The sequence below is a fragment of the Pristiophorus japonicus genome, chromosome 16, assembly GCF_044704955.1.
Source record: "Pristiophorus japonicus isolate sPriJap1 chromosome 16, sPriJap1.hap1, whole genome shotgun sequence".
Lineage (NCBI taxonomy): Eukaryota > Metazoa > Chordata > Chondrichthyes > Pristiophoridae > Pristiophorus > Pristiophorus japonicus.
Window position 1 is genome coordinate 109,797,771 of NC_091992.1, and position 27,674 is coordinate 109,825,444.

General features: G+C 45.0%; 2 protein-coding genes and 1 non-coding gene across 4 annotated transcripts in view; 1 reads left to right on the forward strand and 2 right to left on the reverse strand.

Moving 5' to 3' along the window:
• The window catches only part of cdc42ep4b (CDC42 effector protein (Rho GTPase binding) 4b), a 46,477-nt gene extending 22,170 nt beyond the window's left edge, over window positions 1–24,307 (reverse strand). For both annotated transcript variants that reach the window (XM_070857688.1, XM_070857684.1), the window contains exon 1: window positions 24,232–24,307. The gene's annotated coding sequence lies outside the window, so the exon portion shown is untranslated. The remainder of the gene's footprint in view (window positions 1–24,231) is intronic.
• The window catches only part of rpl38 (ribosomal protein L38), an 86,401-nt gene extending 62,059 nt beyond the window's left edge, over window positions 1–24,342 (reverse strand). The window contains exon 1 of the mRNA XM_070857689.1: window positions 24,232–24,342. Within this exon, the coding sequence (XP_070713790.1) occupies window positions 24,232–24,327 (96 nt within the window). The 5' untranslated portion in view covers window positions 24,328–24,342. The remainder of the gene's footprint in view (window positions 1–24,231) is intronic.
• On the forward strand, window positions 16,828–17,018 carry LOC139227335 (U2 spliceosomal RNA). The gene has a single exon (XR_011587426.1). It is a non-coding gene; the product is annotated as a U2 spliceosomal RNA (small nuclear RNA).
• Window positions 24,343–27,674: the final 3,332 nt, after the last annotated feature.

Sequence of the window (27,674 nt, forward strand, 5' to 3'; positions counted from 1 at the left end):
CCATGAGCAAGGTGGCAGTTTTGAGGGCCTGGTCCTCAAACACTTTCTTTTCCTCAGGCGGCCGAAGGCTGCACTAGCGCACTGGAGGCGATGTTGGATCTCGTCGTTGATGCCTGCTCTTGTTGATAGGAGGCTCCCGAGATATGGAAAGTGGTCCACGGTGTCCAGGGCCGTGCCATGGATCTTGATGACTGGGGGGGGTGGGAGTGCTGTGCGGTGAGGACAGGCTGGTGGAGGACCTTTGTCTTACGGATGTTTAGCGTAAGGCCTATGCTTTCGTACACCTCAGTAAATATGTCAGTAAATAAGTACTCCAGGACATACCCTACTTTGACATTAAATGGTATTACTATCACCACATCCAGCACAATCAACATTCGGGGGGGCAGCTAGAAGCTGAACTGGACGAGTCACATAAATGCCATGCTTATCTGAGCAGGTTAAAGGCTGGCTATTCTGTGGTGGGTGGCCCACCTCCCGTAAACCTCTCCGTCACCTACAAAGCAAATCAGGAGTGTGATGGAATACTCTCCACTTGCCTTGATGGGTGCAGCTGCGATAATATTCAAGAAGCTTGACACCATCCAGGACTTGGTAGTCCGCTTGCTCGGCACTCCATTCACAAAATTAAACATCCACTCCCTCCACCACTGGCATTCCGTGGCCACAGTGTGTACAGGATGCATGCAGCAACTCGCCAAAGCTTCTTAGGCAGCACCTCTCAAACTGCCAATCTCCACCACCCGAAGGACAAAGAGCAGCGGGAGTATACGAACACCATCAACTTCAAGTTGCCCGCACCCAAGCCACATACCACCCTGACTTGAACATGCATTGTCATTCCTTCATGGTTGCAGAGTCAAAATTCTAGAGTGCCCCAACAGCATTGTGGTAGCACCTTCAGCACACAGACTTCTGTGTTTCAAGGTGGCAGCATGACCACTTTCTCAAAGGCTACCAGGGTTGGGCAATAAATGCCAGCTTTGCCAGCAATGTTCACATCCCGAAGAATGATTGAAAGTGATTTTGCCTCCATTAATCTATCTGGATATCGATTCCATGTGTTCATTACTCTTTGAACAAAAAGTGATAAATTTGCTTGTTTAAACGTGCCCTTTTGTCCTACTGCCACAGTTTAGCTTGAAATAGTGTTCTGACTGTATCTTGTCTAAACCATTTACTGCAGGAATGTTCAACCGGTGGCCATAGGGCCAGATAAGGCCTCAGAGCCCCGACAATCCATTTCTTAAAACCTTGACAAGTGAGGCCTATTTGTGGAAATTTAGCACTCGAAGCCAAGGCAACGACAAAATGCATGGAAGCAACTCGCCAAGGCTTCATCGACAGCACCTCCCAAACCCGTGACCTCTACCACCTAGAAGGACAAGGGCAGCAGGCACCTGGGAACACTATTACCTGCAAGCTCCACTCCAAGTTACACACATTGCTGGGTCAAAATCCTGGAACACTCTTCCTAACAGCACTGTAGAAGTACCTTCACCATACGAACTGCAGTGGTTCAAGAAGGCAACTCACCACCACCTTTGAGGGCAATAAATGCAGGCCTCACCAGGAACGCCCACATCCCAGGAACGAATAAAAAAAAACTCAATCCTGTTTGAGCTGATATGGCTGACTTATCCTCTAAATTTTGTGGGTCTGGAAGGATGGAAAAAAAAGGCAAAAAAGAAGTAGAAAGAAATCAAAAGGTGACGTCACAGCCAACGTGGTAAGCGATTGGCTGCTGATTGGTGAGTAGTTTTTCTTTTTCTTTATTACTCAGTAACTTTTAACATTGTTGTCGCCAATTTAAGCGTATCTAAGGGTTAAGTCATGGCAGGACAGTTCGGTCACGTGATATGCTCCTCCTGTACCATGTGGGAACTAGGGGACAACACCAGTGTCCCTGACGACTACATGTGCGGGAAGTGTATCCACCTCCGGCTCCTGACGGTCCGCATGGCGGAGTTGGAGCTGAGGGTGGATTCACTCTGGAGCATCCACGATGCTGAGAATGACGTGAGTAGCACGTGGAGCGAGTTGGTCTTACCGCAGGAAAAGGGTTCACAGCCAGCGAGGGAATGGAAGACCAGCAGGAAGAGTAGTGCAAGGAAGGTAGTGCAGGGGTCCCCTGTGGTCATCCCACTGCAAAACAGATACATTGCTTTGAGTGCTGGTGAGGGGGATGACTCATCAGGAGAGGGCAGCAGCAGCCAAGTTCATGGCACCGTGGCTGGCTCTGTTGCACAGGAGGGCAGGAAAAAGAGTGGGCGAGTGATAGTGATAGGGGATTCAATTGTAAGGGGAATAGATAGGCGTTTCTGCGGCCGCAACCGAGGCTCCAGGATGGTATGTTGCCTCCCTGGTGCAAGGGTCAAGGATGTCTCGGAGCGGGTGCAGGACATTCTAAAAAGGGAGGGAGAACAGCCAGTTGTCGTGGTGCACGTTGGTACCAACGACATAGGTAAAAAAAGGGATGAGGTCCTACGAAATGAATTTAAGGAGCTAGGAGCTAAATTAAAAAGTAGGACCTCAAAAGTAGTAATATTGGGATTGCTACCAGTGCCACGTGCTAGTCAGAGTAGGAATCGCAGGATAGCTCAGATGAATAAGTGGCTTGAGCAATGGTGCAGCAGGGAGGGATTCAAATTCCTGGGGCATTGGAACCGGTTCTGGGGGAGGTGGGACCAGTACAATCCGGACGGTCTGCACCTGGGCAGAATCGGAACCAATGTCCTCGGGGGAGTGTTTGCTAGTGCTGTTGGGGAGGAGTTAAACTAATATGGCAGGGGGATGGGAACCAATGCAGGGAGACAGAGGGAAACAAAAAGGAGGCAAAAGCAAAAGACAGAAAGATGAGGAAAAGTGGAGGGCAGAGAAACCCAAGGCAAAGAACAAAAAGGGCCATTGTACAGCAAAATTCTAAAAGGACAGAGGGTGTTAAAAAAACAAGCCTAAAGGCTTTGTGTCTTAATGCAAGGAGTATCCGCAATAAGGTGGATGAATTAACTGTGCAAATAGATGTTAACAAATATGATGTGATTGGGATTACGGAGACGTGGCTCCAGGATGATCAGGGCTGGGAACTCAACATCCAGGGGTATTCAACATTCAGGAAGGATAGAATAAAAGGAAAAGGAGGTGGGGTAGCATTGCTGGTTAAGGAGGAGATTAAGGCAATAGTTAGGAAGGACATTAGCTTGGATGATGTGGAATCTATATGGGTAGAGCTGCAGAACACCAAAGGGCAAAAAACGTTAGTGGGAGTTGTGTACAGACCTCCAAACAGTAGTAGTGATGTTGGGGAGGGCATCAAACAGGAAATTAGGGGTGCGTGCAATAAAGGTGCAGCAGTTATAATGGGCGACTTTAATATGCACATAGATTGGGCTAACCAAACTGGAAGCAATACGGTGGAGGAGGATTTCCTGGAGTGCATAAGGGATGGTTTTTTAGACCAATATGTCGAGGAACCAACTAGGGGGGAGGTCATCTTAGACTGGGTGTTATGTAATGAGAGAGGATTAATTAGCAATCTCGTTGTGCGAGGCCCCTTGGGGAAGAGTGACCATAATATGGTGGAATTCTGCAATGGGATGGAGAATGAAACAGTTAATTCAGAGACCATGGTCCAGAACTTAAAGAAGGCTAACTTTGAAGGTATGAGGCGTGAATTGGCTGGGATGGATTGGCGAATGATACTTAAGGGGTTGACTGTGGATGGGCAATCGCAGACATTTAGAGACCGCATGGATGAACTACAACAATTGTACATTCCTGTCTGGCATACAAATAAAAAAGGGAAGGTGGCTCAACCGTGGCTATCAAGGGAAATCAGGGATAGTATTAAAGCCAAGGAAGTGGCATACAAATTGGCCAGAAATAGCAGCGAACCCGGGGACTGGGAGAAATTTAGAACTCAGCAGAGGAGGACAAAGGGTTTGATTAGGGCAGGGAAAATGGAGTATGAGAAGAAGCTTGCAGGGAACATTAAGACGGATTGCAAAAGTTTCTATAGATATGTAAAGAGAAAAAGGTTAGTAAAGACAAACGTAGGTCCCCTGCAGTCAGAATCAGGGGAAGTCATAACGGGGAACAAAGAAATGGCGGACCAATTGAACAAGTACTTTGGTTCGGTATTCACGAAGGAGGACACAAACAACCTTCCGGTTATAAAAGGGGTCGGGGGGTCTAGTAAGGAGGAGGAACTGAGGGAAATCCTTATTAGCCGGGAAATTGTGTTGGGGAAATTGATGGGATTGAAGGCCGATAAATCCCCAGGGCCTGATGGACTGCATCCCAGAGTACTTAAGGAGGTGGCCTTGGAAATAGTGGATGCATTGACAGTCATTTTCCAACATTCCATTGACTCTGGATCAGTTCCGAAAGAGTGGAGGGTAGCCAATGTAACCCCACTTTTTAAAAAAGGAGGGAGAGAGAAAACAGGGAATTATAGACCGGTCAGCCGGACATCGGTAGTGGGTAAAATGATGGAATCAATTATTAAGGATGTCATAGCAGTGCATTTGGAAAGAGGTGACATGATAGGTCCAAGTCAGCATGGATTTGTGAAAGGGAAATCATGCTTGACAAATCTTCTGGAATTTTTTTGAGGATGTTTCCAGTAGAGTGGACAAGGGAGAACCAGTTGATGTGGTATATTTGGACTTTCAGAAGGCGTTCGACAAGGTCCCACACAAGAGATTGATGTGCAAAGTTAGAGCACATGGGATTGGGGGTAGTGTACTGACATGGATTGAGAACTGGTTGTCAGACAGGAAGCAAAGAGTAGGAGTAAATGGGTACTTTTCAGAATGGCAGGCAGTGACTAGTGGGGTACTGCAAGGTTCTGTGCTGGGGCCCCAGCTGTTTACACTGTACATTAATGATTTAGATGAGGGGATTAAATGTAGTATCTCCAAATTTGCAGATGACACTAAGTTGGGTGGCAGTGTGAGCTGCGAGGAGGATGCTGTGAGGTTGCAGAGCGACTTGGATAGGTTAGGTGAGTGGGCAAATGCATGGCAGATGAAGTATAATGTGGATAAATGTGAGGTTATCCACTTTGGTGGTAAAAACAGAGAGACAGACTATTATCTGAATGGTGACAGATTAGGAAAAGGGGAGGTGCAAAGAGACCTGGGTGTCATGGTACATCAGTCATTGAAGGTTGGCATGCAGGTGCAGCAGGCGGTTAAGAAAGCAAATGGCATGTTGGCCTTCATAGCAAGGAGATTTGAGTACAGGGGCAGGGAGGTGTTGCTACAGTTGTACAGGGCATTGGTGAGGCCACACCTGGAGTATTGTGTACAGTTTTGGTCTCCTAACTTGAGGAAGGACATTCTTGCTATTGAGGGAGTGCAGCGAAGGTTCACCAGACTGATTCCCGGGATGGCGGGACTGACCTATCAAGAAAGACTGGATCAACTGGGCTTGTATTCACTGGAGTTCAGAAGAATGAGAGGGGACCACATAGAAAGATTTAAAATTCTGACGGGGTTAGATAGGTTAGATGCAGGAAGAATGTTCCCAATGTTGGGGAAGTCCAGAACCAGGGGTCACAGTCTAAGGATAAGGGGTAAGCCATTTAGGACCGAGATGCAAAGGAACTTCTTCACCCAGAGAGTGGTGAACCTGTGGAATTCTCTACCACAGAAAGTTGTTGAGGCCAATTCACTAAATATATTCAAAAAGGAGTTAGATGAGGTCCTTACTACTAGGGGGATCAAGGGGTATGGCGAGAAAGCAGGAATGGGGTACTGAAGTTGAATGTTCAGCCATGAACTCATTGAATGGCGGTGCAGGCTAGAAGGGCCGAATGGCCTACTCCTGCACCTATTTTCTATGTTTCTATGTTTTCTATGAAAAGACGCGTAGCATTATTAATCCTAAATCAAAAAAACAAGAACGGTCAGCATCAGCAAATTTAAGATATTTACAAACTTATTGAAGCATTGATTTAAACTTTGGGTGTGGCTCCTGAGCCTCCACTTATGCGGCCCACAAAGAAAGAGATTGCACCCCCCTGTGGCTGGTGTGCACTGGCCACCACAAGTTAAAAAAATCCACGCACAGGCATCTTCCACCCTTCAAGATTTCGTTCGGGACCTGGAATTTTAGATCTTTCATTGAAACACCGGTGAACTTTTTGATGTGGAAGCAAGTCATCCTCGATTTGAGTGACTGCCTATGATGATGATGAACAACAACAGAACTCTACATGGTCTCCTCTCTACCTAATTTCAAGGCCAAAATTAGCTGCTCTACCTTCAGAATGCCATCCTTTAATGCTAGGGGCCAGTCTTTTCTAAATCTAGGGCTTCAATGTTAGCCATATGTCCCAATAACCAGAACTTGACAGTATTTAAAGTGTGATTCAATCAGAGCACTAAGTGGAGGAAGTGCATCCGAGAGGGCGCTGAACACCCTCGAGTCTCATTGCCGAGAGCATGCAGAAATCAAGCGCAGGCAGCAGAAAGAGCATGGGGCAAACCTGTCGCACCCACCCCTTTCCTCAACGGCTATCTGTCCCACTTGTGCCAGGGACTGTTCATCCACCTAACGACTCATTTTAAAGAGTGGAAACAAGTCTTGCTCGATTCCGAGGGACTGCCTATGATGATGACAGTTTACGCACACAAGTTCATCTGATGCACATCTTCATCGAATGAGACACCACAGAAGAAGGAGATCATTCGGCCCATCGTGCCTGTGACGGCTTTTTGAAAGAGCTATCCAATTACTCCCATTCTCCTGCCCTACAAAATTTTCCACCTCCAAGCACTTATTCAATTCCCTTTTGCAAGTTATTAATACATCTGCTCCCACCACCCTTTCAGGCAGTGCATTTCAGATCATCATAACTCGGTGTGTAAAAGGAATTCCCCTCAGTTTACTTTTGCCAATTACCTTAAATCGAGTTACAGACCCTTCTGCAACTGGAAACAGTTTCTATTTATTTTGGTTGTACTTGGCTTTGACCATAGATCATCATTCTATTTGATTTGCTGATTGCTGCTCAGCAGTGATTTGACACATTAAGTACCGAGTATACGAATACCCAAGACTTTAGACTTCATTCTCATTTCAGCATTATTCATGAAGTTTGTCGGTCGCTCAGTTTTCTTCCTATATGTAATACGTAAACTTGTCTCTATTTAGTTTCATTTACCACTGTTCTGCTCACTTACATGTTAATCTAACTCATTTTGTAAGCCCCTAAGCTGTCTCCTCACAGTTTGCTATTATCTGCAATCATGGGATACAGTTTCACAGATTCTGCAACCTTCCTAAGTGGTCTTTTATGCACAAGCCTAGACAACAAGTTTTGGCAAGCTGTTTCATTCTTGATGGCATTACAGCTGAGTGAGATTCTTCTTCATACTCACCATTTATTGTTGCAGCTCATCACATCTTAAAAGTGCTTAACAATGAATCCCGTTCTCAAAACACTTCCCAGCAGGGATCACAGGATAGTGAACTCGAATGGAAATCTTGGCTGCTTCCCCCACTCCACCAGTCCTGGGGCAGAGGCATCAATTGCAACTACAGGCACTAATACCCTGACTAGGAGCAGCAAAATCAATTTGGCATCTTCTTGTCTGCAAAGATTAGTGCTACACCAAACAGGAGGCTGCCATTTCTTGAAACTACTCCCATGAACAACTAATTGGAGGTCCGACATCTAAAACAACAATGGACGTTCTTGACCTCTCGAATACACTAAATGTCCAAGACCTCTGGCCACATGCGCATTTTCCAGCATTGTTACATGGAACAGGAACCTTGGTTGATATTTAACTTTGTATTCAGTGGGAAAAACCGAGTTGATGTTACAAAACCTCACTTGTGAATTGGTCATTAAGTTAGACATCAGCTGTCATTGTGGTTAGTTTCATTTAAACAACAGAGTTTTGTTATCTATTGTGTATGAAAAGTATTTAAAAATCATTTTACAGCTATTTGAATAATGGCAAACACTAGTAATCAACTGGTTTTGTAGTTCATTAGGTTTCTATTACTTTGAATTTATTCTAACCTTAATATTGACAGCCATCATGCTCAAAAATACTCCACACAACTCTCTACTTAAATGACACACAAGGCTATAGACTTCAGTGAATGAAAAAGTATGGGCTTTCAATTGCAGGCTGTCACACACACACACACACACACACACACACACACATACACACACAATCTGAAATTGAAAAAAATGCTGCAAATAATCTGACCAGAAAGCATCTGGAAACAGAGTTAACATTTCGTCAGAATTCTCAACCACTTCTGCAACACACAAGACAACAGATGACCACGACAATCCCAAGTAGTAATTATGCAAATATCAAATGCATATTCATCTGCATAATTAAAGGTCTTGCACATGTCTGCAGCAAACACCTTATAAACAGAATAGATTTCTACAAGGTTCTGGCTCATCCATCACTTGGCATCAGATAAACAGTTGGATAGCACAATAGCAGTTGTGAAGTAGAAGGTGATGGCAAAATGGTACACCCGATTAGCCATAGCAAAGGTCACAAAGATGCTATAGATGAGGAATAATGCACCGTCTCAAAAGGATGTTGTTGGCAGCAAGGACGAGGGCAGTCTCAATGCTGTGGGCAAGGTGGAAATCCAATTGAAAAGGATTCAGGTGAGAAATAAAACAAAAGAGGTTATCAAAGTGATCTAGGTGATGGAAGACAAAACCAGTGCGCACTCAAACAGAAGAACATAACATAACTAGGAGTAGGCCATTTGGCCCCTCAAGCCTGCTCTGCCATTTAATAAGATCATGGCTGATCTGATCATGGACTCAGCTCCACTTGCCTGCCCACTCCCCATAACCCTTTATTCCCTGATCGCTCAAAAATCTGTGTATCTCCGTCTTAAATATATTCAATGACCCAGCCTCCACAGTTCTCTGGGGCAGAGAATCCCACAGATTTACAACCCTCAGGAGAAGAAATTCCTCCTCATCTCAATTTTAAATGGGCGGCCCCTTATTCTGAGTCTATGTCCCCTAGTTTTAGTTTCCCCTGCGAGTGGAAATATTTTCTCTGCATCCACCTTGTCAAGCCCCCTCATTATAGAAACATAGAAACATAGAAAATAGGTGCAGGAGCAGGCCATTCAGCCCTTCTAGCCTGCACCGCCATTCAACGAGTCCATGGCTGAACATGAAACTTCAGTACCCACTTCCTGCTTTCACGCCATACCCCTTGATCCCCCGAGTAGTAAGGACTTCATCTAACTCCCTTTTGAATATATTTAGTGAATTGGCCTCAACTACTTCCTGTGGTAGAGAATTCCACAGGTTCACCACTCTCTGGGTGAAGAAGTTTCTCCTTATCTCGGTCCTAAATGGCTTACCCCTTATCCTTAGACTGTGACCCCTGGTTCTGGACTTCCCCAACATTGGGAACATTCTTCCTGCATCCAACCTGTCCAAACCCGTCAGAATTTTAAACGTTTCTATGAGGTCCCCTCTCACTCTTCTGAACTCCAGTGAATACAAGCCCAGTTGATTCAGTCTTTCTTGATAGGTCAGTCCCACCATCCCGGGAATCAGTCTGGTGAATCTTCGCTGCACTCCCTCAACAGCAAGTATGTCCTTCCTCAAGTTAGGAGACCAAAACTGTACACAATACTCCAGGTGTGGCCTCACCAAGGCCCTGTACAACTGTAGCAACACCTCCCTGCCCCTGTACTCAAATCCCCTCGCTATGAAGGCCAACATGCCATTTGCTTTCTTAACCGCCTGCTGTACCTGCATGCCAACCTTCAATGACTGATGTACCATGACACCCAGGTCTCGTTGCACCTTCCCTTTTCCTAATCTGTCACCATTCAGATAATAGTCTGTCTCTCTGTTTTTACCACCAAAGTGGATAACCTCACATTTATCCACATTATACTTCATCTGCCACGCATTTGCCCACTCACCTAACCTATCCAAGTCACTCTGTAGCCTCATAGCATCCTCCTCGCAGCTCACACTGCCACCCAACTTAGTGTCATCCGCAAATTTGGAGATACTACATTTAATCCCTTCGTCTAAATCATTAATGTATAATGTAAACAGCTGGGGCCCCAGCACAGAACCCTGTGGTACCCCACTAGTCACTGCCTGCCATTCCGAAAAGTACCCATTTACTCCTACTCTTTGCTTCCTGTCTGACAACCAGTTCTCAATCCACGTCAGCACACTACCCCCAATCCCATGTGCTTTAACTTTGCACATTAATCTCCTGTGTGGGACCTTGTCGAAAGCCTTCTGAAAGTCCAAATATACCACATCAACTGGTACTCCTTTGTCCACTTTATTGGAAACATCCTCAAAAAATTCCAGAAGATTTGTCAAGCATGATCTCCCTTTTACAAATCCATGCTGACTTGGACCTATCATGTCACCATTTTCCAAATGCGCTGCTATGACATCCTTAATAATTGATTCCATCATTTTACCCACTACTGAGGTCAGGCTGACCGGTCTATAATTCCCTGCTTTCTCTCTCCCTCCTTTTTTAAAAAGTGGGGTTACATTGGCTACCCTCCACTCGATAGGAACTGATCCAGAGTCAATGGAATGTTGGAAAATGACTGTCAATGCATCCGCTATTTCCAAGGCCACCTCCTTAAGTACTCTGGGATGCAGTCCATCAGGCCCTGGGGATTTATCGGCCTTCAATCCCGTCAATTTCCCCAACACAATTTCCCGACTAATAAAGATTTCCCTCAGTTCCTCCTCCTTAATAGACCCTCTGACCACTTTTATATCCGGAAGGTTGTTTGTGTCCTCCTTAGTGAATACTGAACCAAAGTACTTGTTCAATTGGTCTGCCATTTCTTTGTTCCCCGTTATGACTTCCCCTGATTCTGACTGCAGGGGACCTACGTTTGTCTTTACTAACCTCTTTCTCTTTACATACCTATAGAAACTTTTGCAATCCGCCTTAATGTTCCCTGCAAGCTTCTTCTCGTACTCCATTTTCCCTACCCTAATCAAACCCTTTGTCCTCCTCTGCTGAGTTCTAAATTTCTCCCAGTCCCCAGGTTCGCTGCTATTTCTGGCCAATTTGTATGCCACTTCCTTGGCTTTAATACTATCCCTGATTTCCCTAGATAGCCACGGTTGAGCCACCTTCCCTTTTTTATTTTTACGCCAGACAGGAATGTACAATTGTTGTAATTCATCCATGCGTTCTCTAAATGTCTGCCATTGCCCATCCACAGTCAACCCCTTAAGTATCATTAGCCAATCTATATATGTTGTGATAAAATCACCTCTCATTCTTCTGAACTCCAATGAGTATAGGCCTAACCTACCTTCATAAGTCAACCCCCTCATCTCCGGAATCAACCTAGTGACCTTCTCTGAATAGCCTCCAATGCAAGTATATCCTTCCTTAAATAGGGAAACCAAAACTGTACACAGTACTCCAGGTGTGGCCTCACCAATACCCTGTACAGTTGTAGCAGGAATTCTCTGCTTTTGTACTCTTATGCTCCTTTGCAATAAAGGACAACATATCATTTGCCTTCCTGATTATTGTTGTACCTGCATTCTCACGAATGTGTTTCATGCACAAGGACTTCCGGGTCCCTCTGTACTGCAGCACTTTGCAATTTTTCTCCATTTAAAATTATAATTTGCTTTTCTATTTTTTCTGCCAAAGTGGATAACTTCACAATTTCCCACATTATACTCCATCCGCCAAATTTTTGGCCACTCGCTTAGCCTGTCTATATCCCTTTACAGATTTTTCATGTTCTCCTCACAATATGCTTTCCCATCCATCTTTGTATCATCAGCAAACTTGGCTACATTACACTCGATTCTTCATCCTCACATTTTCCCACAATGTAATCCATCTGCCAATCCTCCATCCATGCTAATATATCACTCTCAATCCTGTGAACCTTTATCTTGTGCAGTAACCTTTTATGAGGCACCTTATCGAATGCCTCCTGGAAATCCAAATACACCACATTCACTAGTTCCCCCTTATCCACCCTGCTCCTTGCATCCTCAAAGAACTCCATAGAAACATAGAAAATAGGTGGAGTAGGCCATTCTGCCCTTCGAGCCTGCACCACCATTCAATAAGATCATGGCTGATCATTCCTTCAGTAGCCGTTTCCTGCTTTCTCTCCATACCCCTTGATCCCCTTAGCCGTAAGGGCCATATCCAACTCCCTCTTGAATATATCCAATGAACTGGCATCAACAACTCTCTACCACACGGAATTCCATCGGTTAACAACTCTGAGTGAAGAAGTTTCTCCTCATCTCAGTCCGAAATGGCCTACCCCTTATCCTAAGACTATGTCCCCTGGTTCTGGACTTCCCCAACATCGGAAACATTCTTCCCACATCTAACCTGTCCAGTCCCGTCAGAATCTTATACGTTTCTATGAGATCCCCTCTCATCCTTCTAAACTCCAGTGAATAAAGGCCCAGTTGATCCAGTCTCTCCTCATATGACAGTCCAGCCATCACTGGAATCAGTCTGGTGAACCTTCGCTGCACTCCTTCAATAGCAAGAATGTCCTTCCTCAGATTAGGAGGCAAAAACTGAACACAATATTCCAGGCGAGGCCTCAACGAAGGCCTTGTACAACTGCAGTAAGACCTCCCTGCTCCTATACTCAAATCCCCTCGCTATGAAGGCCAACATACCATTTGCCTTCTTCACCGCCTGCTGTACCTGCATGCCCACTTTCAGTGACTGATGAACCATGACACCGAGGTCTCGTTGCGCCTCCCCTTTTCCTGATCTGCCGCCATCCAGATAATATTCTGCCTTCGTGTTTTTGCCTCCAAAATGGATAACTTCACAATTATCCACATTATACTGCATCTGCCCACTCACCTAACTTGTCCAAGTTACCCTACAGCCTCTTAGCTTCCTCCTCACAGCTCACACTGCCACCCAGTTTAATGTTATCCACAAACTTGGAGATATTACACTCAATTCCTTCATCTAAATTGTTAATGTATATTGTAAAGAACTGGGGTCCCAGCACTGAGCCCTGCGGCACTCCACTAGTCATTGCCTGCCATTCTGAAAAGGACCTTCATGGCAGATGAAGTATAATGTGGATAAATGTGAGGTTATCCTCTTTAAAACAGAGAGACAGACTATTATCTGAATGGTGACAGATTAGGAAAAGGGGAGGTGCAACGAGACCTGGGTGTCATGGTACATCAGTCATTGAAGGTTGGCATGCAGGTACAGCAGGCGGTTAAGAAAGCAAATGGCATGTTGGCCTTCATAGCAAGGGGATTTGAGTACTGGGGCAGGGAGGTGTTACTACAGTTGTACAGGGCCTTGGTGAGGCCACACCTGGAGTATTGTGTACAGTTTTGGTCTCCAAACTTGAGGAAGGACATTCTTGCTATTGAGGGAGTGCAGCGAAGTTTCACCAGACTGATTCCTGGGATGGCAGGACTGACATATCAAGAAAGACTGGATCAACTGGGCTTGTATTCACTGGAGTTCAGAAGAATGAGAGGGGATCTCATAGAAATGTTTAAAATTCTGACGGGTTTAGACAGGTTAGATGCAGGAAGAATGTTCCCAATGTTGGGGAAGTCCAGAACCAGGGGTCACAGTCTAAGGATAAGGGGTAAGTCATTTACGTCCGAGATGAGGAGAAACTTCTTCACCCAGAGAGTGGTGAACCTGTGGAATTCTCTAACACAGAAAGTTGTTGAGGCCAATTCACTAAATATATTCAAAAAGGAGTTAGATGAAGTCCTTACTACTCGGGGGATCAAGAGGTATGGTGAGAAAGCAGGAATGGGGTACTGAAGTTGCATGTTCAGCCATGAACTTATTGAATGGCGGTGCAGGCTCGAAGAGCCTTATGGCCGACTCCTGCACCTATTTTCTATGTTTCTTTGACCCGTTCATCCAGATTCTCTGCTTCCTGTCTGACAACCAGTTCTCTATCCACATCAGTACATTACCCCCAATACCGTGCGCTTTGATTTTGCACACCAATCTCTTGTGCGGGACCTTGACAAAAGCCTTTTGAAAGTCCAAATACACCACATCCACTGGTTCTCCCTTGTCCACTCTGCTAGTTAAATCCTCAAAAAATTCCAGAAGATTCGTCAAGCATGATTTCCCTTTCATAAGTCCATTCTGACTTGGTCCAATCCAGTCACTGCTTTCCAAATGCGCTGATATTTCATCCTTAAATGATTGATTCCAACATTTTCCCCACTACTGATGTCAGGCTAACCGGTCTATAATTACCCATTTTCTCTCTCCCTCCTTTTTTTTTAAAAAAGTGTTACATTAGCTACCCTCCAGTCCATAGGAACAGATCCAGAGTCAATAGACTGTTGGAAAATGATCACCAATGCATCCACTATTTTTAGGGCCACTTCCTTAAGTACTCTGGGATGCAGACTATCAGGCCCCGGGGATTTATCGGCCTTCAATCCCATCAATTTCCCGCACACAATTTCCCGCCGAATAAGGATATCATTCAGTTCCTCCTTCTCACTAGACCTACTGTCCGTTAGTACAATCGGATGGTTATTTGTGTCTTTCTTCGTGAAGACTGAACAAATACTTCGGTTCTATTGGTCTGCCATTTCTTTGTTCCCCATTATAACTTCACCTGAATCAGACTGCAAGGGACCTACATTTGTCTTCACTAATCTTTTTCTCTTCACATATTTATAGAAACTTTTGCAGTCAGTTTTTATGTTTAAACCCTTGGTCCTCCTCTGTTGAATTCTAAATTTCTCCCAGTCCTCAGGTTTGTTGCTTTTTCTAGCCAAATTATATGCCTCTTCCTTGGCTTTAAACACTATCCTTAATTTCCCTTGTTAGCCATGGTTGAACCACCTTCCCCGTTTTATTTTGACTCTAGACAGGGATGTACAATTGCTGAAGTTCATCCATGTGATCTTTAAATGTTTGCCATTGCTTATCCACCGTCAACCCTTTAAGTATCATTTGCCAGTCTATTCTAGCCAATTCACGCCTCATACCGTCGAAGTTACCTTTCCTTAAGTTCAGGACCTGAGTTTCTGAATTAACTGTGTCACTCTCCATATTAATAAAGAATTCTACCATATTATGGTCACTCTTCCCCAAGAGGCCTCGCACAACAAAATTGCTAATTAGTCCCTTCTCATTACACATCACCCAGTGCTGCTGCTGCCAAGTAAATTTGTCCAGCAAATTTGTCAAACATGATTTCCCTTTCATAAAACTATGCTGACTCTGCTTAATTGAATTATGATTTTCCAAATGTCCCGCTACTGCTTCCTTAATAATAGACTCCAGTATTTTCCCATAGACAGTTGTTAGGCTAACTGGTCTATAGTTTCCTGCTTTTTGTCTGCATCTTTTTTTTTTTTTAAATCAGGGAGTTACATTTACAGTTTTCCAATCCATGGAACTGCCCCAGAAACCAGGGAACCAATGCATCCACTATCTCTGCAACCACTTATTTTAAGACCCTAGGATGTAAGCCATCAGGTCCAGGAGACTTGTCTGCCTTTAGTCCCATTATTTTACCGTGTACTACTTCATTAGTGATAGTGATTGTATTAAGTTACTCCTTCCCGATAGCCCCTTAATTATTCACTATTGGGATGTTTTGAGTGTCTTCTACCGTGAAGACCAATACAAAACATTTGTTCAAAGTCTCTGCCATATCCCTGTTCTTCATTATTAATTCCCCAGTCTCATCCTCTGGGGGACCAACATTTACTTTAGTCACTCTTTTCCTTTTTATGTATCTGTAGAAACTCTTGCTATCTCTTTTTATATTGTGTGCTAGTTTACTTTCATAATCTATCTTCCCTCTATCATTTTTTTTTAGTCACTCTTTGTTGGCTTTTAAAAGTTTCCCAATCCTCTGGCCTCCCACTAGTCTTGGCCACATTGTATGCCCTGGTTTTCAATTAGACACCATCCCTTATTTCCCTAGTTAGCCACAGATGGTTATCCCTTCTCTTAGTCTTACCTTCTCAGTGGGCTATATTTTTGTTGCGAGTTATGAAATATCTCCTTAAATGTCTGCCACTACTCATCAACCATCCCATACTTTAATCGATTTTCCCAGTCCACTTTAGCCAACTCTGCCCTCATACCTTTGTAGTCTCCTTTATTTAAGCTTAGTACGCTGGTTTGAGATCCAACTTTCTTGTCCTCCAACTGAATTTGAAATTCAACCATGTTATGGTCACTCGTTCCTAGAGGATCCTTTACTCAGATCATTTATTAATCCTGCCTCATTACACAATACCAGATCTAAGATAGCCTGCTCCCTGGTTGGTTCTGCAACATACTGCTCAAGGAAATTTTCCTGGATACACTATGAACTCTTCCTCAAGGCTATCCTGGCCAATTTGCTTTGTCCAATCAATATGAAGGTTAAAATCGCCCATGATTATTGCTGTTCTTTTTTACAAGACTCCATTATTTCTTGATTTATACTCCGTCCAACAGTGTAGCTACTGTTAGGGGGTCAATAGACCACACTCACCAGCAACTTTTCCCCCTTATTATTCCTTATCTCCAACCAAACTGATTCAAAACCTTGATCTTCTGAGCCAATATCGTTTCTCACTAACGCATATCCTTTATTAACAGTTCTACCCCACCTCCTTTTACTTCCTATCCGTCCTTCCGAATTGTCAAATACGCCTGAATATTTAGTTCCCAGTCCAGGTCACTTTGCAACCACGTCTCTGTAATGGCTATCAGATCATACCCATTTGTATCTATTTGTGCCGTCAACTCATCTACTTTGTTACGAATGCTACGTGCATTCAGATAAAGAGCTTTTAAATTAGCTTCTCGGCCTTTTGGCTAAGATCATGCGTAACTGACCTGACAGGGGAGTAACCATGACCCCAACGTGGTTCTCCCTGGATCAGGAAGGTGATTCTCCTATACTTTTTGGAAACAGAAGGTGGGTGGGGTGGCTTGACCCATCCACCTCCACGGAGGGGTGTGGGGGGCCTGACCCATCCACCTCCATGGCACGAACCTGGTATTGCAGTACTTCTAGGAACGGTGCAGTGGCTCTAGGCCTTTTGGCTAAGAGCATTGGCGCAGAGTGATCCTTGATGTGTGCAAGGTGACCTCTGGCGTTTGTGATTTGACAAAGAATTGGAAAGATTGGCAACGAAAAAAAAAGAGCTTTTAAATTAGTTTTTTTTTTTAAAAACAATTTTCCCTGCTTTGACCCCACTTTCTGATTCACCGTTATGTTTATACATTCTGTCCCTCCCTGTCACGCTCTGGTTTTCATTTCCCCCCAATACTACCCTGATCGATTGCCTTCTCCTTATTCTTTGACTTTTTAAATTTTCACTCACCTGAATCCTCCCCCCCCACTAATTATTTTAAAGCCCCCTCTACAGCCCTAGTTATTTGATCTGCCAGGACACTAGTCCCAACACAGTCCAAGTGGTGCCCGTCTGAACGGAACAGCCCCTCTTACCCCAGTACTGGTGCCAGTGTCCACAAACCAAAACCCATTTCTCCCACACCAGTCTTTGAGCCACGTATTTAACTCACTGATCTTAATTTACCCTATGTAAATTTGCTCGTGGCTCAGGTAGTAATCCAAAGATTATTACCTTTGTGGTTCTGCTTTTTAATTTCGTCCCTAGCTGCTCATACTCCCTCAGCAGAACCTCTTTCTTTGTCCTATCAATGTCATTGGTACCCATGTGGACTGTGACAACTGGATCTTCCCCCTCCCATTCCAAGTTCCTCTCCAGCCCTGAGGAGATGTCCTTAACCTTGGGAGTAGAAGCTGAAGCTTAAAGTCCTTGGTTAGCTTGCATGCTTCATTCTTTCAGTGATCGGGAAGTTGGCCATTTAACAATTTTAAAAATTCATTCACAGGATGTGGATGTCACCGGTAAAGCCAACATTTATGTCCCATCCCCAATTGCCCTCGAGAAAGTGGTGGTGAGCCTCCTTCATCAATACAAGCAAATGGCTTGCTAGGCCATTTCAGAGGACAGTTAAGAGTCAACCACCTTGGTGTGGGTCTGGAGTCACATATAGGCCAGAAAAAGTAAGGGTGGCAGATTTCCTTTCCGAAAAGGACATTAGTGAACCAGATGGGTTTTTATGACAATCTGGTAGTTTCACCTTTTTATTCGAGATTTATTTTTATTCCAGATTTATTTAATTGAACTGTACAAAGAAATGGCGATTTTGTACAATTTTGAATACAAACTGAAAATGTACTTTGAGAAGAAGGGACAACAATTGAAAAAATAAAGACCACCTGAGATGGCAAGTAGGCTGAAAACTTCAAAAGTACAAAATCTCTCATGGAGGAGTTTATGCAGAGCTTACACAGAACTTAGCTACGTTATTCTTCCCAAGCTCAAAATACAACATCCTACATACTCCACTTAGTGACGAAATCAAGACACATTGCACCACATCCTAAGATTTTATTCCCCAGGACCTAAATACCATAGAACTCTATCACTTTCATTCCTCCCACAATCTACATACTTTTCAAACCACGGTATCACCTAGTCACCACTTTGAATTCTCATTTACTCTCCTATCATTGGCTTTGGCCCCTCACAAAGGCTTTCTCAAAAGATGGGACTGTAGTGTTGAGAATTTTATGCATCACAATTTATATGCCACAATACTCAAGACAAGAAAAGCCTCCGATTGCCAGGGTTGAAGATGGTATAATTTGCAAATGTCCTCTTATGAAAGTGGTAATAACTGAATTGATGAACACCAGACTAAAAGCCTGTTCCAGATATTAAAATACATCATGAGGAAACAGGAGAGGAAAGGAGGATCTCAATTATTTCCCCTTGACAAATCTATAGTCCACATCTGCCAACTGGCACTCATTCGTGTTTTTAAAAAAAAGCAACCTTTAAAAATATACTCAGATCCATATATTTTAAACAGTTTGCAATCGATGACACATAAATGTCACCCCAGATTATTAATAACATGCATTGAAAATTCCAGTTGCATACTATCCACAAAAGAAACACAAATCTGAAGAGGAAGATTACATTTTAGTCTCAATGTAACCCTAAAACAGAGCATAAAATGTAACTGTTCCTCAGACAAGTCACTTTAATTCTTGGCAGAAGACCCACTCTTTTCAGTGGTACAAAACAAGATATATAATCTGATGCTACAGGTTCAATTGCTGAGCTATATGGAGTTAGCTGATGTCAGCCCAGGCCATCACAATGGACATCTGCACCCATGGGTGACAAAGGCAAGGAAGGAAATGGGAGGGAGAGCCAAGCTACACACTCTTGATTGCAATCCCTTAACCAGTGCATGGAACTGCAACAACAACTTGTATTTATATAGCACCTTTAATGTAGTACAATGTCCCAAGGCACTTAACAGGAGTACAAGACAAAAATTTGACACCAAGCCACACAAGGAAAAATTAGGACAGATGACCAAAAGCTGGGTCAAAGAGGTAGGTTTTAAGGAGCGTCTTAAAAGGAGCTAGAGCTTAGGGCCTAGGCAAAAGGAGGCACAGTCACCAATAGTTGAGCGATTATAAATCAGGGATGCTCAAAAGGACAGAGTTAGAGGAGTGCCAACATCTCGGCAGGTTGTGGGCTGGAGGAGATTACAGAGATAGGGAGGGGCGAGGCCATGTAGTGATTTGAAAATAAGGATGAGAATTTGCTTAACCGGTAGCCAATGTCAGCGAGCACAGGGATGATGGGCGAGCGGGACTTGGTGCGAGTTTGGACACGCGCAGGCAAGTTTTGGATCACTTCTAGTTTACGTCGGGTAGAATGTGGGAGGCCAGCCAGGGGTGCGTTGGACTAGTCAAGTCTAAAGATAACAAAGGCATGGATGAAGGCTTCAACGGCAGATGAACTGAAGCAAGGGTGGAGATGGGCGATGCTATGGAAGTGGAAATAATCGGTCTTAGTTATGCTGCTGATGTGTGGTCGAAAGCTAATTTAAGGGTCGAATATGACACCAAGGTTGCAAACAGTCTGGTTCAGCATCAGACAGAAGTAAGTGGCTAGGAAACTGAGTTTGTGGCAGGGAATGAAAACAATGGCTTTGGTCTTCGTAATATTCAATTGGAGCAAGTTTCTGCTCATCCAGAACTGCATGCCAGACAAGCAGTCTGACAAATTAGAGACCGTGGAAGGGTCGAGAGACGTGATATTGAGGTAAAGCTCGGTGTCATCAGCGGACATGTGGAAACTGACGCTGTGTTTTTGGATGATGCCGCAAGGGGCAACATATAGATGAGAAATAGGAAGGGGCCAAGGATAGATCCTTGAGGACACCAGTGGTAACAGTGTGGGGGTGGGAAAGAGTAGCCATTGCAGATGAATTTCTGGCTGCGATTAGATAGGCAAGAATGGAACCAGGCAGGTGGAGTCCAACCCAGCTGGACGACAGTGGAGAGGAGTTGGAGAAGGATAGAGTGGTCAACTGTGCCAAAGGCTGCAGACAAGTCCAGAAGAATGAGGAGGGATAGTTTGCCTTTGTCACAGTCACAAAGGATGTCATTTGTGATTTTGATGAGAGCCATTTCGGTACTGTGGCAAGCGCGAAAACTGGATTGGAGGGACTCAGACATGGAATTGCGGAAAAGATGAGCATGGATTTGGAAGGCTAAAACACATTGAAGGACTTTGAAGAAAGGGAGGTTTGAGACGGGGCAGTAGTTTGCAAGGACAGAGGGGTCAAGGGTTTTTTTTTGAGGAAGGGTGATGACGGCAGATTTAAAAGGGAGAGGGGGACAGTACTCGAGGAGAAAGAACCGTTAACAATGTGAGCTAGAAAAGGAAGTTGGGTAGTCAGCAATTTGGTGGGAATAGGGCCAAGGGAGCAGGAAGTGGGTCTCATGGAAAGCATGAACTTGGAAAGGTCATGAGGGGAGATCGCAGAGAAACTGGAGAAAGTCGAGAGGTCAGGGTTAGGGCAGAGGCGGGATCCTTGGAGGAAGCTTGGCCCAGTAGGGAAGAGGCAGAAGCAGTCAAACAGATGGTCTCAATCTTAAAGACAAAGAAGTCCAAGAGCTCCTCACACTTATTCTTGGAAATGAGGGTGGAGACTGGGGAGAGGGGTTTAAAAAGATGGTTAGCAGTGGAGAATAGAAGCCGGAGTTTATCGTTACATTCCAGAATGATTCTGGAATAGTGAGTAATTTTGGCAGGCGAGAGCAGGACCCGATAGTGCTTTATGTGGGCTGTACCGGGGGGGGGGAATGGCTTCAGTGAGAGTAATTGTTTTAACAGGGACTAGGGGATCAAAGGTAGTGATGAGGGTGTGATTGAGCAGATCAGTAGCTGCAGAAATGTCATAATGAATGAGGTGCCAAAGACTGGACAGTTGGGAGTCATAAGTGCAATTCTAAGAGTCAGGAGTTTTTTTTTTTCCAGTGGCTGACAAAGGGCAGGGGGGGGTGGGGGAAAAAAAAAAAAGAGGTGGAAGGGAGATGTGGGTGGAGAGCAATACGAGGAAGTGGTCAGAGATGGCCTTATCTGCGATTGACACGATGGAGTAGTGAGGCCACGAGAGATGGCAAGGTCAAGGGGCTGGCCGTGAATATGGGTTGGGGAGTTTACATGGAGTGAAAGATTAAGGGAGGATAGGAGGCTTGTAAACTCAGGAGAACATGATGAATTGAGATGGAGGTTGAAATCACTGAGGATGAGAAGTCGTTCGGTGCAGAGGATGAAGGAGCAAAGTAGAAGAAATATCAGTAATAAAATGTTTATGGTACTTGGGTGGGCGGCAGAGAATGAGAATTTTAAATGAGGTAAGAGGTGGAATAGGGCGAGATGCTCAAAAGGAGGAGAAAGTGCCAGAGGAGTAGGGGGACAGACCAAGGTGCGATTTGCTGATGAGAGCCACACCGCCACCACTGCTGTTTGAGCCAGGCAAGTGGTGGAAGGTATAGCCAGGCGGGGAGGCTTTAGTTGAGGGTAAGGCTTCATCGCCCCTTAACCAGATTTCCGTCAGGGCCATGATGTCGATGCCATCATCCATGATAAGCTTAACGATGGGAAGGGCCTTGTTCGCAAGCCGCAGGGAGATGCGGAGAGGGTTGGTGACGGTAGCACTGCCGGGGGGGGGGGTTGTGAGTTGGACGGGGAGGAGATTGTAACGATCAACCCGCAGTGGGTACGCTGGGGCAGGAAAGTCAGCGAGTAGGTTGGGACAATTGGGCTTGCTGCTCATAAGGAGACAGCGACAAGTGCCTCGATGAGCCCCTTCGAAGGATGCCAAGAGAGGCAGAGCAAGCTGTCAGCTTATCCAGGAGGGAGTCAAGCCTGGGACGGCAGCAGGAGAGTACGAAGGTCAAAGAGTCATCATCATCACAGGCAGTCCCTCGAAACGAGGATGACTTGCTTCCACGCCAAAAAAAAGGATGAGTTCACAGGTGTTTCGAGTGAAGAAACCGAACGACATCATCAAGGGTGGAAGATGCCTGTGCGTGGATTTCTTTTAAAAAAAAAATATGTGGTGGTCATTATACACCAGCCACCACACGGGCTTGACAGAGCTAGGTCTTGGTCCAGTGGCAAGGATTACCCAAGACAACTGGAGACCTGCTCTGCTGCATGGACATCGCAGTGCGGGCTGGCCCGTGCTGCCCCAAACTCACGCCTCCCCTGGGCCCCGATCGCATCCCTCCACAGTCAAGTGGGTGCCAAGTGGGTTTGATGGAGCTTAACAAACTGAATTTTAGGTGAGCAGGTTATTGATGAATAGGTGTTGCTTGATGGTACTATTGATGGCTCCTCCCATCACTTCACTGATGATTGAAAGGTCCAGGGTACAGCACGAGCTACTGCAGGAGAGCAACGGCAGTGAAGAGTGATATCAGCAAGGTCCAGGTTGGTGATTGGAGTGTGGGCAGATGCAGCAGGAACGGCGAGGGGGGGCGAAGAAGATGGTCAAAGAATAATGAAGGACTGGGGTAGGGATTTGGGAGGGCAGAGTATCGAGAGAGGAGAGATGAAAGGAGGCATGACAATAGGGAAAAACGGTCTGATGGGGGTCGGTGTGTAAGAGAAAAGGAAACAGGTGATAAAAAAGTATTGAATGGCTCTGGTCCAGAGTGGCAGCCAAATTGCACACACGAATGGACATTCGCTGCCATTACCCACAGAATCATACCTTGCACATGGCAGCTTACAACAAGGAAATAGGCCTTACAACCCAACCAGTCTGCATGTGTCTTTATGAGCAGTCATCCTAATCCCATCTGTTTGCCTTATTTCCATATGCCTTTGTCTCCCTTTTCCTTCAATCACCTATCTGACCTATCCTTAAAACCACCAACTCTAGTACATTCCACAGCCATTGTAAAAGAAAAGGAGAAATTTAAAATATATCCTATATATTAACTGCAGGCACCGTTCAACATATTTATAGGATTAAACAATTATTAGCCAGAAGCGACGATGCAGATGTTGGCTGCAGCTGCCGTGCAGTTATAAAAAAGGAGCCAGAGCTACATTTGTGCAGATTAAAAGCATAGGATTCAATTCATGAACTGTAGGTATACAATGCACGCAATAATTACAGGCAACTATTCACGGCGCAGCACACACGGCTGGGACCGATTTGGAGGCATTCTTTGGTCCAGATTCCTTGAAGTCCCTTTTTGGGATGTTAGCTCTGAATGGAATGGGAGAAGGGGACGGCAGAATTTCCAGTCCTGATTGCTGGAAATGTGAAGAAAGGCTACCCCAACCCCCGGACCGCTCAATACACTGAACAAATCAATTGGCCAGAGTGCCTCAACCGGGCAGGGGTAGAGCACAGCAGGTACCATGGACCACGCAAACCAGGTTATTTTCGGACCAGGGGAGGAGGACGACTTTCCCTCGGGCGGCGCCCAGCGCGAGCCTGCGGGGGGCGGGGCGTGACCAGGCGGCTCGCGCTGGAGGTAACGGCCATTAACGGCCGGCGCTCGCGGGCACAACGTTCCAGATCGCTCTGCCGCTCGAGCCCGGCACCCCCGCCCAACAGCAGCGAGTATTCCCTTCGCCCAAAGATTAAAACAAAAAGCAAAACACTGCGGATGCTGGAAGCTGAACTAAAACCAGAAAATTAAAACTCGCTCGGAGCAACAACAAAAAAAAAAGACGGTCGATAATTGTCGCCGCACCACACAACGGTCTAAAGCAGCAGAACCGGTGAACGCACCATGTGTACATAAATGACAATAGCCACCTGTACGTACCTCCCCACTGATTCGTAAACGCCCTCCGATCTCCCCGGCTCCTTGGGTTTTTTTCCCCCCTTGTATTTTTTTTTTGTTTCTTTTACGTTTACTCATCGTACGGAATCGCTCCGGGAGTTCACACGATCGTCCAATCCACGTCTGCGGCGTAATTGAGGTTGCGTCACTTTAACCAAGGCCCAATGAACTGCTTCCAAATGATTCTCATTGCATCACCACCATCATTCAAAAGTTTGCAGCACTCTTGCACAGATCGAGTGGCGCTCACTTGTAGTTTGCTGGGTACGTAAAATACTCCCAGACTTTATTCGCTGCGCACGGGAAAGCTAAACTAGTATTAATCTTTACTGTGTTTCGGTGTCAACCAGTGAACTTCAGGTGATCCAAAACTCCGCTGCCCATGTCCTAAATTGCCCCAAGTGCCGCTGCCGGTTAAACAATGCTTCGATTTCAAAATTCTCATCCTTGTTTTCAAATCTCTCTATGGCTTCATCCCTCTCTATCTCTGTAATCTCCTTCATCCCCACAACCTGAGATATTTGCATTCTAATTCTGCCCTCTTGAGCATCCCTGATTATAATATCCTGCCCGTTTGGGGCACTTTGGACAATAAGTGTATTGGGCTGTTCCCTGTCTAAACATCTCCACCTCTCTACCTCTTTCCTCCTTTGATCACTCTTTTCGTCACCTGCCCTAATTTCTCCTTATGTGGCTCTGTATCTATATGACGACTACATGTGTGAGAAGTGTATCCGCCTCCATCTCCTGACGTACCGCGTTGCGGAATTGGAGCTGAGGGTGGATTCACTCTGGAGCATCCACGATGCTGAGAATGACATAAGTGGCACGTGTAGTGAGTTGGTCTTACCGCATGAGAAGGATCCACAGCCAGCTAGGGAATGGAAGACCAGCAGGAAGAGTAGTACAAAGAAGGTAGTGCAGGGGTCCCATATGGTCATCCCCCTGCAAAACAGATACACTGCTTTGAGTGCTGTTGAGGGAGATGACTCATCAGGGGAGAGCAGCAGCAGCCAAGTTCATGGCATCGTGGCTGGCTCTGTTGTACAGGAGGGCATAAAAAAGAGTGGGAGAGCGATAGTGATAGGGGATTCAATCATAAGGGGAATAGATAGGCGTTCCTGCGGCCGCAATCGAGACTCCAGGATGGTATGTTGCCTCCCTGGTGCAGGGGTCAAGGATGTCTCCGAGCGAGTGCAGGACATTCTAAAAAGGGAGGGAGAACAGCCAGTTGTCGTGGTGCACATTGGTACCAACGACATAGGTAAAAAAAAAAAGGGATGAGGTCCTACGAGACGAATTTAAGGAGCTCGGAGCTAAATTAAAAAGTAGGACCTCAAAAGTAGTAATCTCGGGATTGCTACCAGTGCCACGTGCTAGTCAGATTAGGAATCGCAGGATAGCACAGATGAATACGTGGCTTGAGCAGTGGTGCAACAGGGAGGGATTCAAATTAGTGGGTCATTGGAACAGGTTCTGGGGGAGGTGGGACCAATACAAACTGGACGGTCTGCACTTGGGCAGGACCGGAACCAATGTCCTAGGGGGAGTGTTTGCTAGTGCTGTTGGTGAGGAGTTAAACTAATATGGCAGGGGGATGGGAACCAATATAGGGAGACAGAGGGAAACAAAAAGGAGACAAAAACAAAAGACAGAAAAGAGATGAGTAAAAGTGGAGGGCAGAGAAACCAAAGGCAAGAAACAAAAAGGGCCACTGAATATAAAAGGGCTGCAGGAGGGGTCAAAACTAAAAATCATGGTTTAAAAACTAGGATGAAAACACTCTACCTAAATGCACGCGAAATAAAGTAAATGAGTTGACGGCACAAATCATTACAAATGGGTATGATTTGGTGGCCATTACAGAACCATGGTTGCAAGGTGGCCAAGACTGGGAATTAAACATACAGGGGTATCTGACGATTCAGAAAGATAGGCAAGAAGGGAAAGGAGGTGGGGTAGCTCTGTTAATAAAAGATGATATCAGGGCAGTTGTGAGGGATGATATTGGCTCCAATGAACAAAATTTTGAATCATTGTGGGTGGAGATTAGAGATAGTAAGGGGAAAAAGTCACTGGTCGGCGTAGTTTATAGGCCCCCAAATAATAACTTCACGGTGGGGCGGGCAATAATCAAGGGAATAATGGAGGCATGTGAAAAAGGAACGGCAGTAGTCATGGGGGATTTTAACCTACATATCGATTGGTCAAATCAAATCGCACGGGGTAGCCTGGAGGAGGAATTCATAGAATGCATATGGGATTGTTTCTTAGAACAGTATGTTACAGAACCTACAAGGAAGCAAGCCATCTTAGATCTGGTCCTGTGTAATGAGACAGGAAAAATAAACGATCTCCTCGTAAAAGATCCTCTCGGAATGAGTGATCACAATATGGTTGAATTTGTAATACAGATTGAGGATGAGGAAGTTGTGTCAGAAACGAGCGTACGATGCTTAAACAAAGGGGACTACAGTGGGATGAGGGCAGAGTTGGCTAAAGTAGACTGGGAACACAGACCAAATGGTGGCACAATTGAGGACCAGTGGAGGACTTTTAAGGAGCTCTTTCATAGTGCGCAACAAAAATATATTCCAGTGAAAAAGAAGGGCGGCAAGAGAAGGGATAACCAGCCGTGGATAACCAAGGAAATAAAGGAAAGTATCAAATCAAAGACCAATGCGTATAAGGTGGCCAAGGTTAGTGGGAAACTAGAGGATTGGGAAAATTTTAAGCAACAGCAAAGAATGACTAAAAAAGCAATAAAGAAAGGGAAGATAGATTACGAAGGTAAACTTGCGCAAAACATAAAAACAGATAGTAAAAGCTTTTACAGATATATAAAACGGAAAAGAGTGACTAAAGTAAATGTTGGTCTCTTAGAAGATGAAAAGGGGGATTTAATAATGGGAAATGTGGAAATGGCTGAGACCTTAAACAATTATTTTGCTTCCGTATTCACAGTGGATGACACAAAAACCATGCCAAAATTTGCAGGCCACAGGAATGTGGAAAGGGAGGACTTGAAGACAATCACTATCACTAGGGGGGTAGTGCTGGACAGGCTAATGGGACTGAAGGTAGACAAGTCCCCTGGTCCTGATGAAATGCATTCCAGGGTATTAAAAGAGATGGCGGAAGTTATAGCAGATGCATTCGTTACAATCTACCAAAATTCTTTGGACTCTGGGGAGGTACCAGCGGATTGGAAAGCAGCTAATGTAACGCCTCTGTTTAAAAAAGGGGGCAGGCAAAAGGCAGGTAACTATAGGCCGGTTAGTTTAACATCTGTAGTGGGGAAAATGCTTGAAACTATCATTAAGGAAGAAATAGCGGGACATCTAGATAGGAATAGTGCAATCAAGCAGACGCAGCATGGATTCATGAAAGGGAAATCATGTTTAACTAACTTACTGGAATTCTTT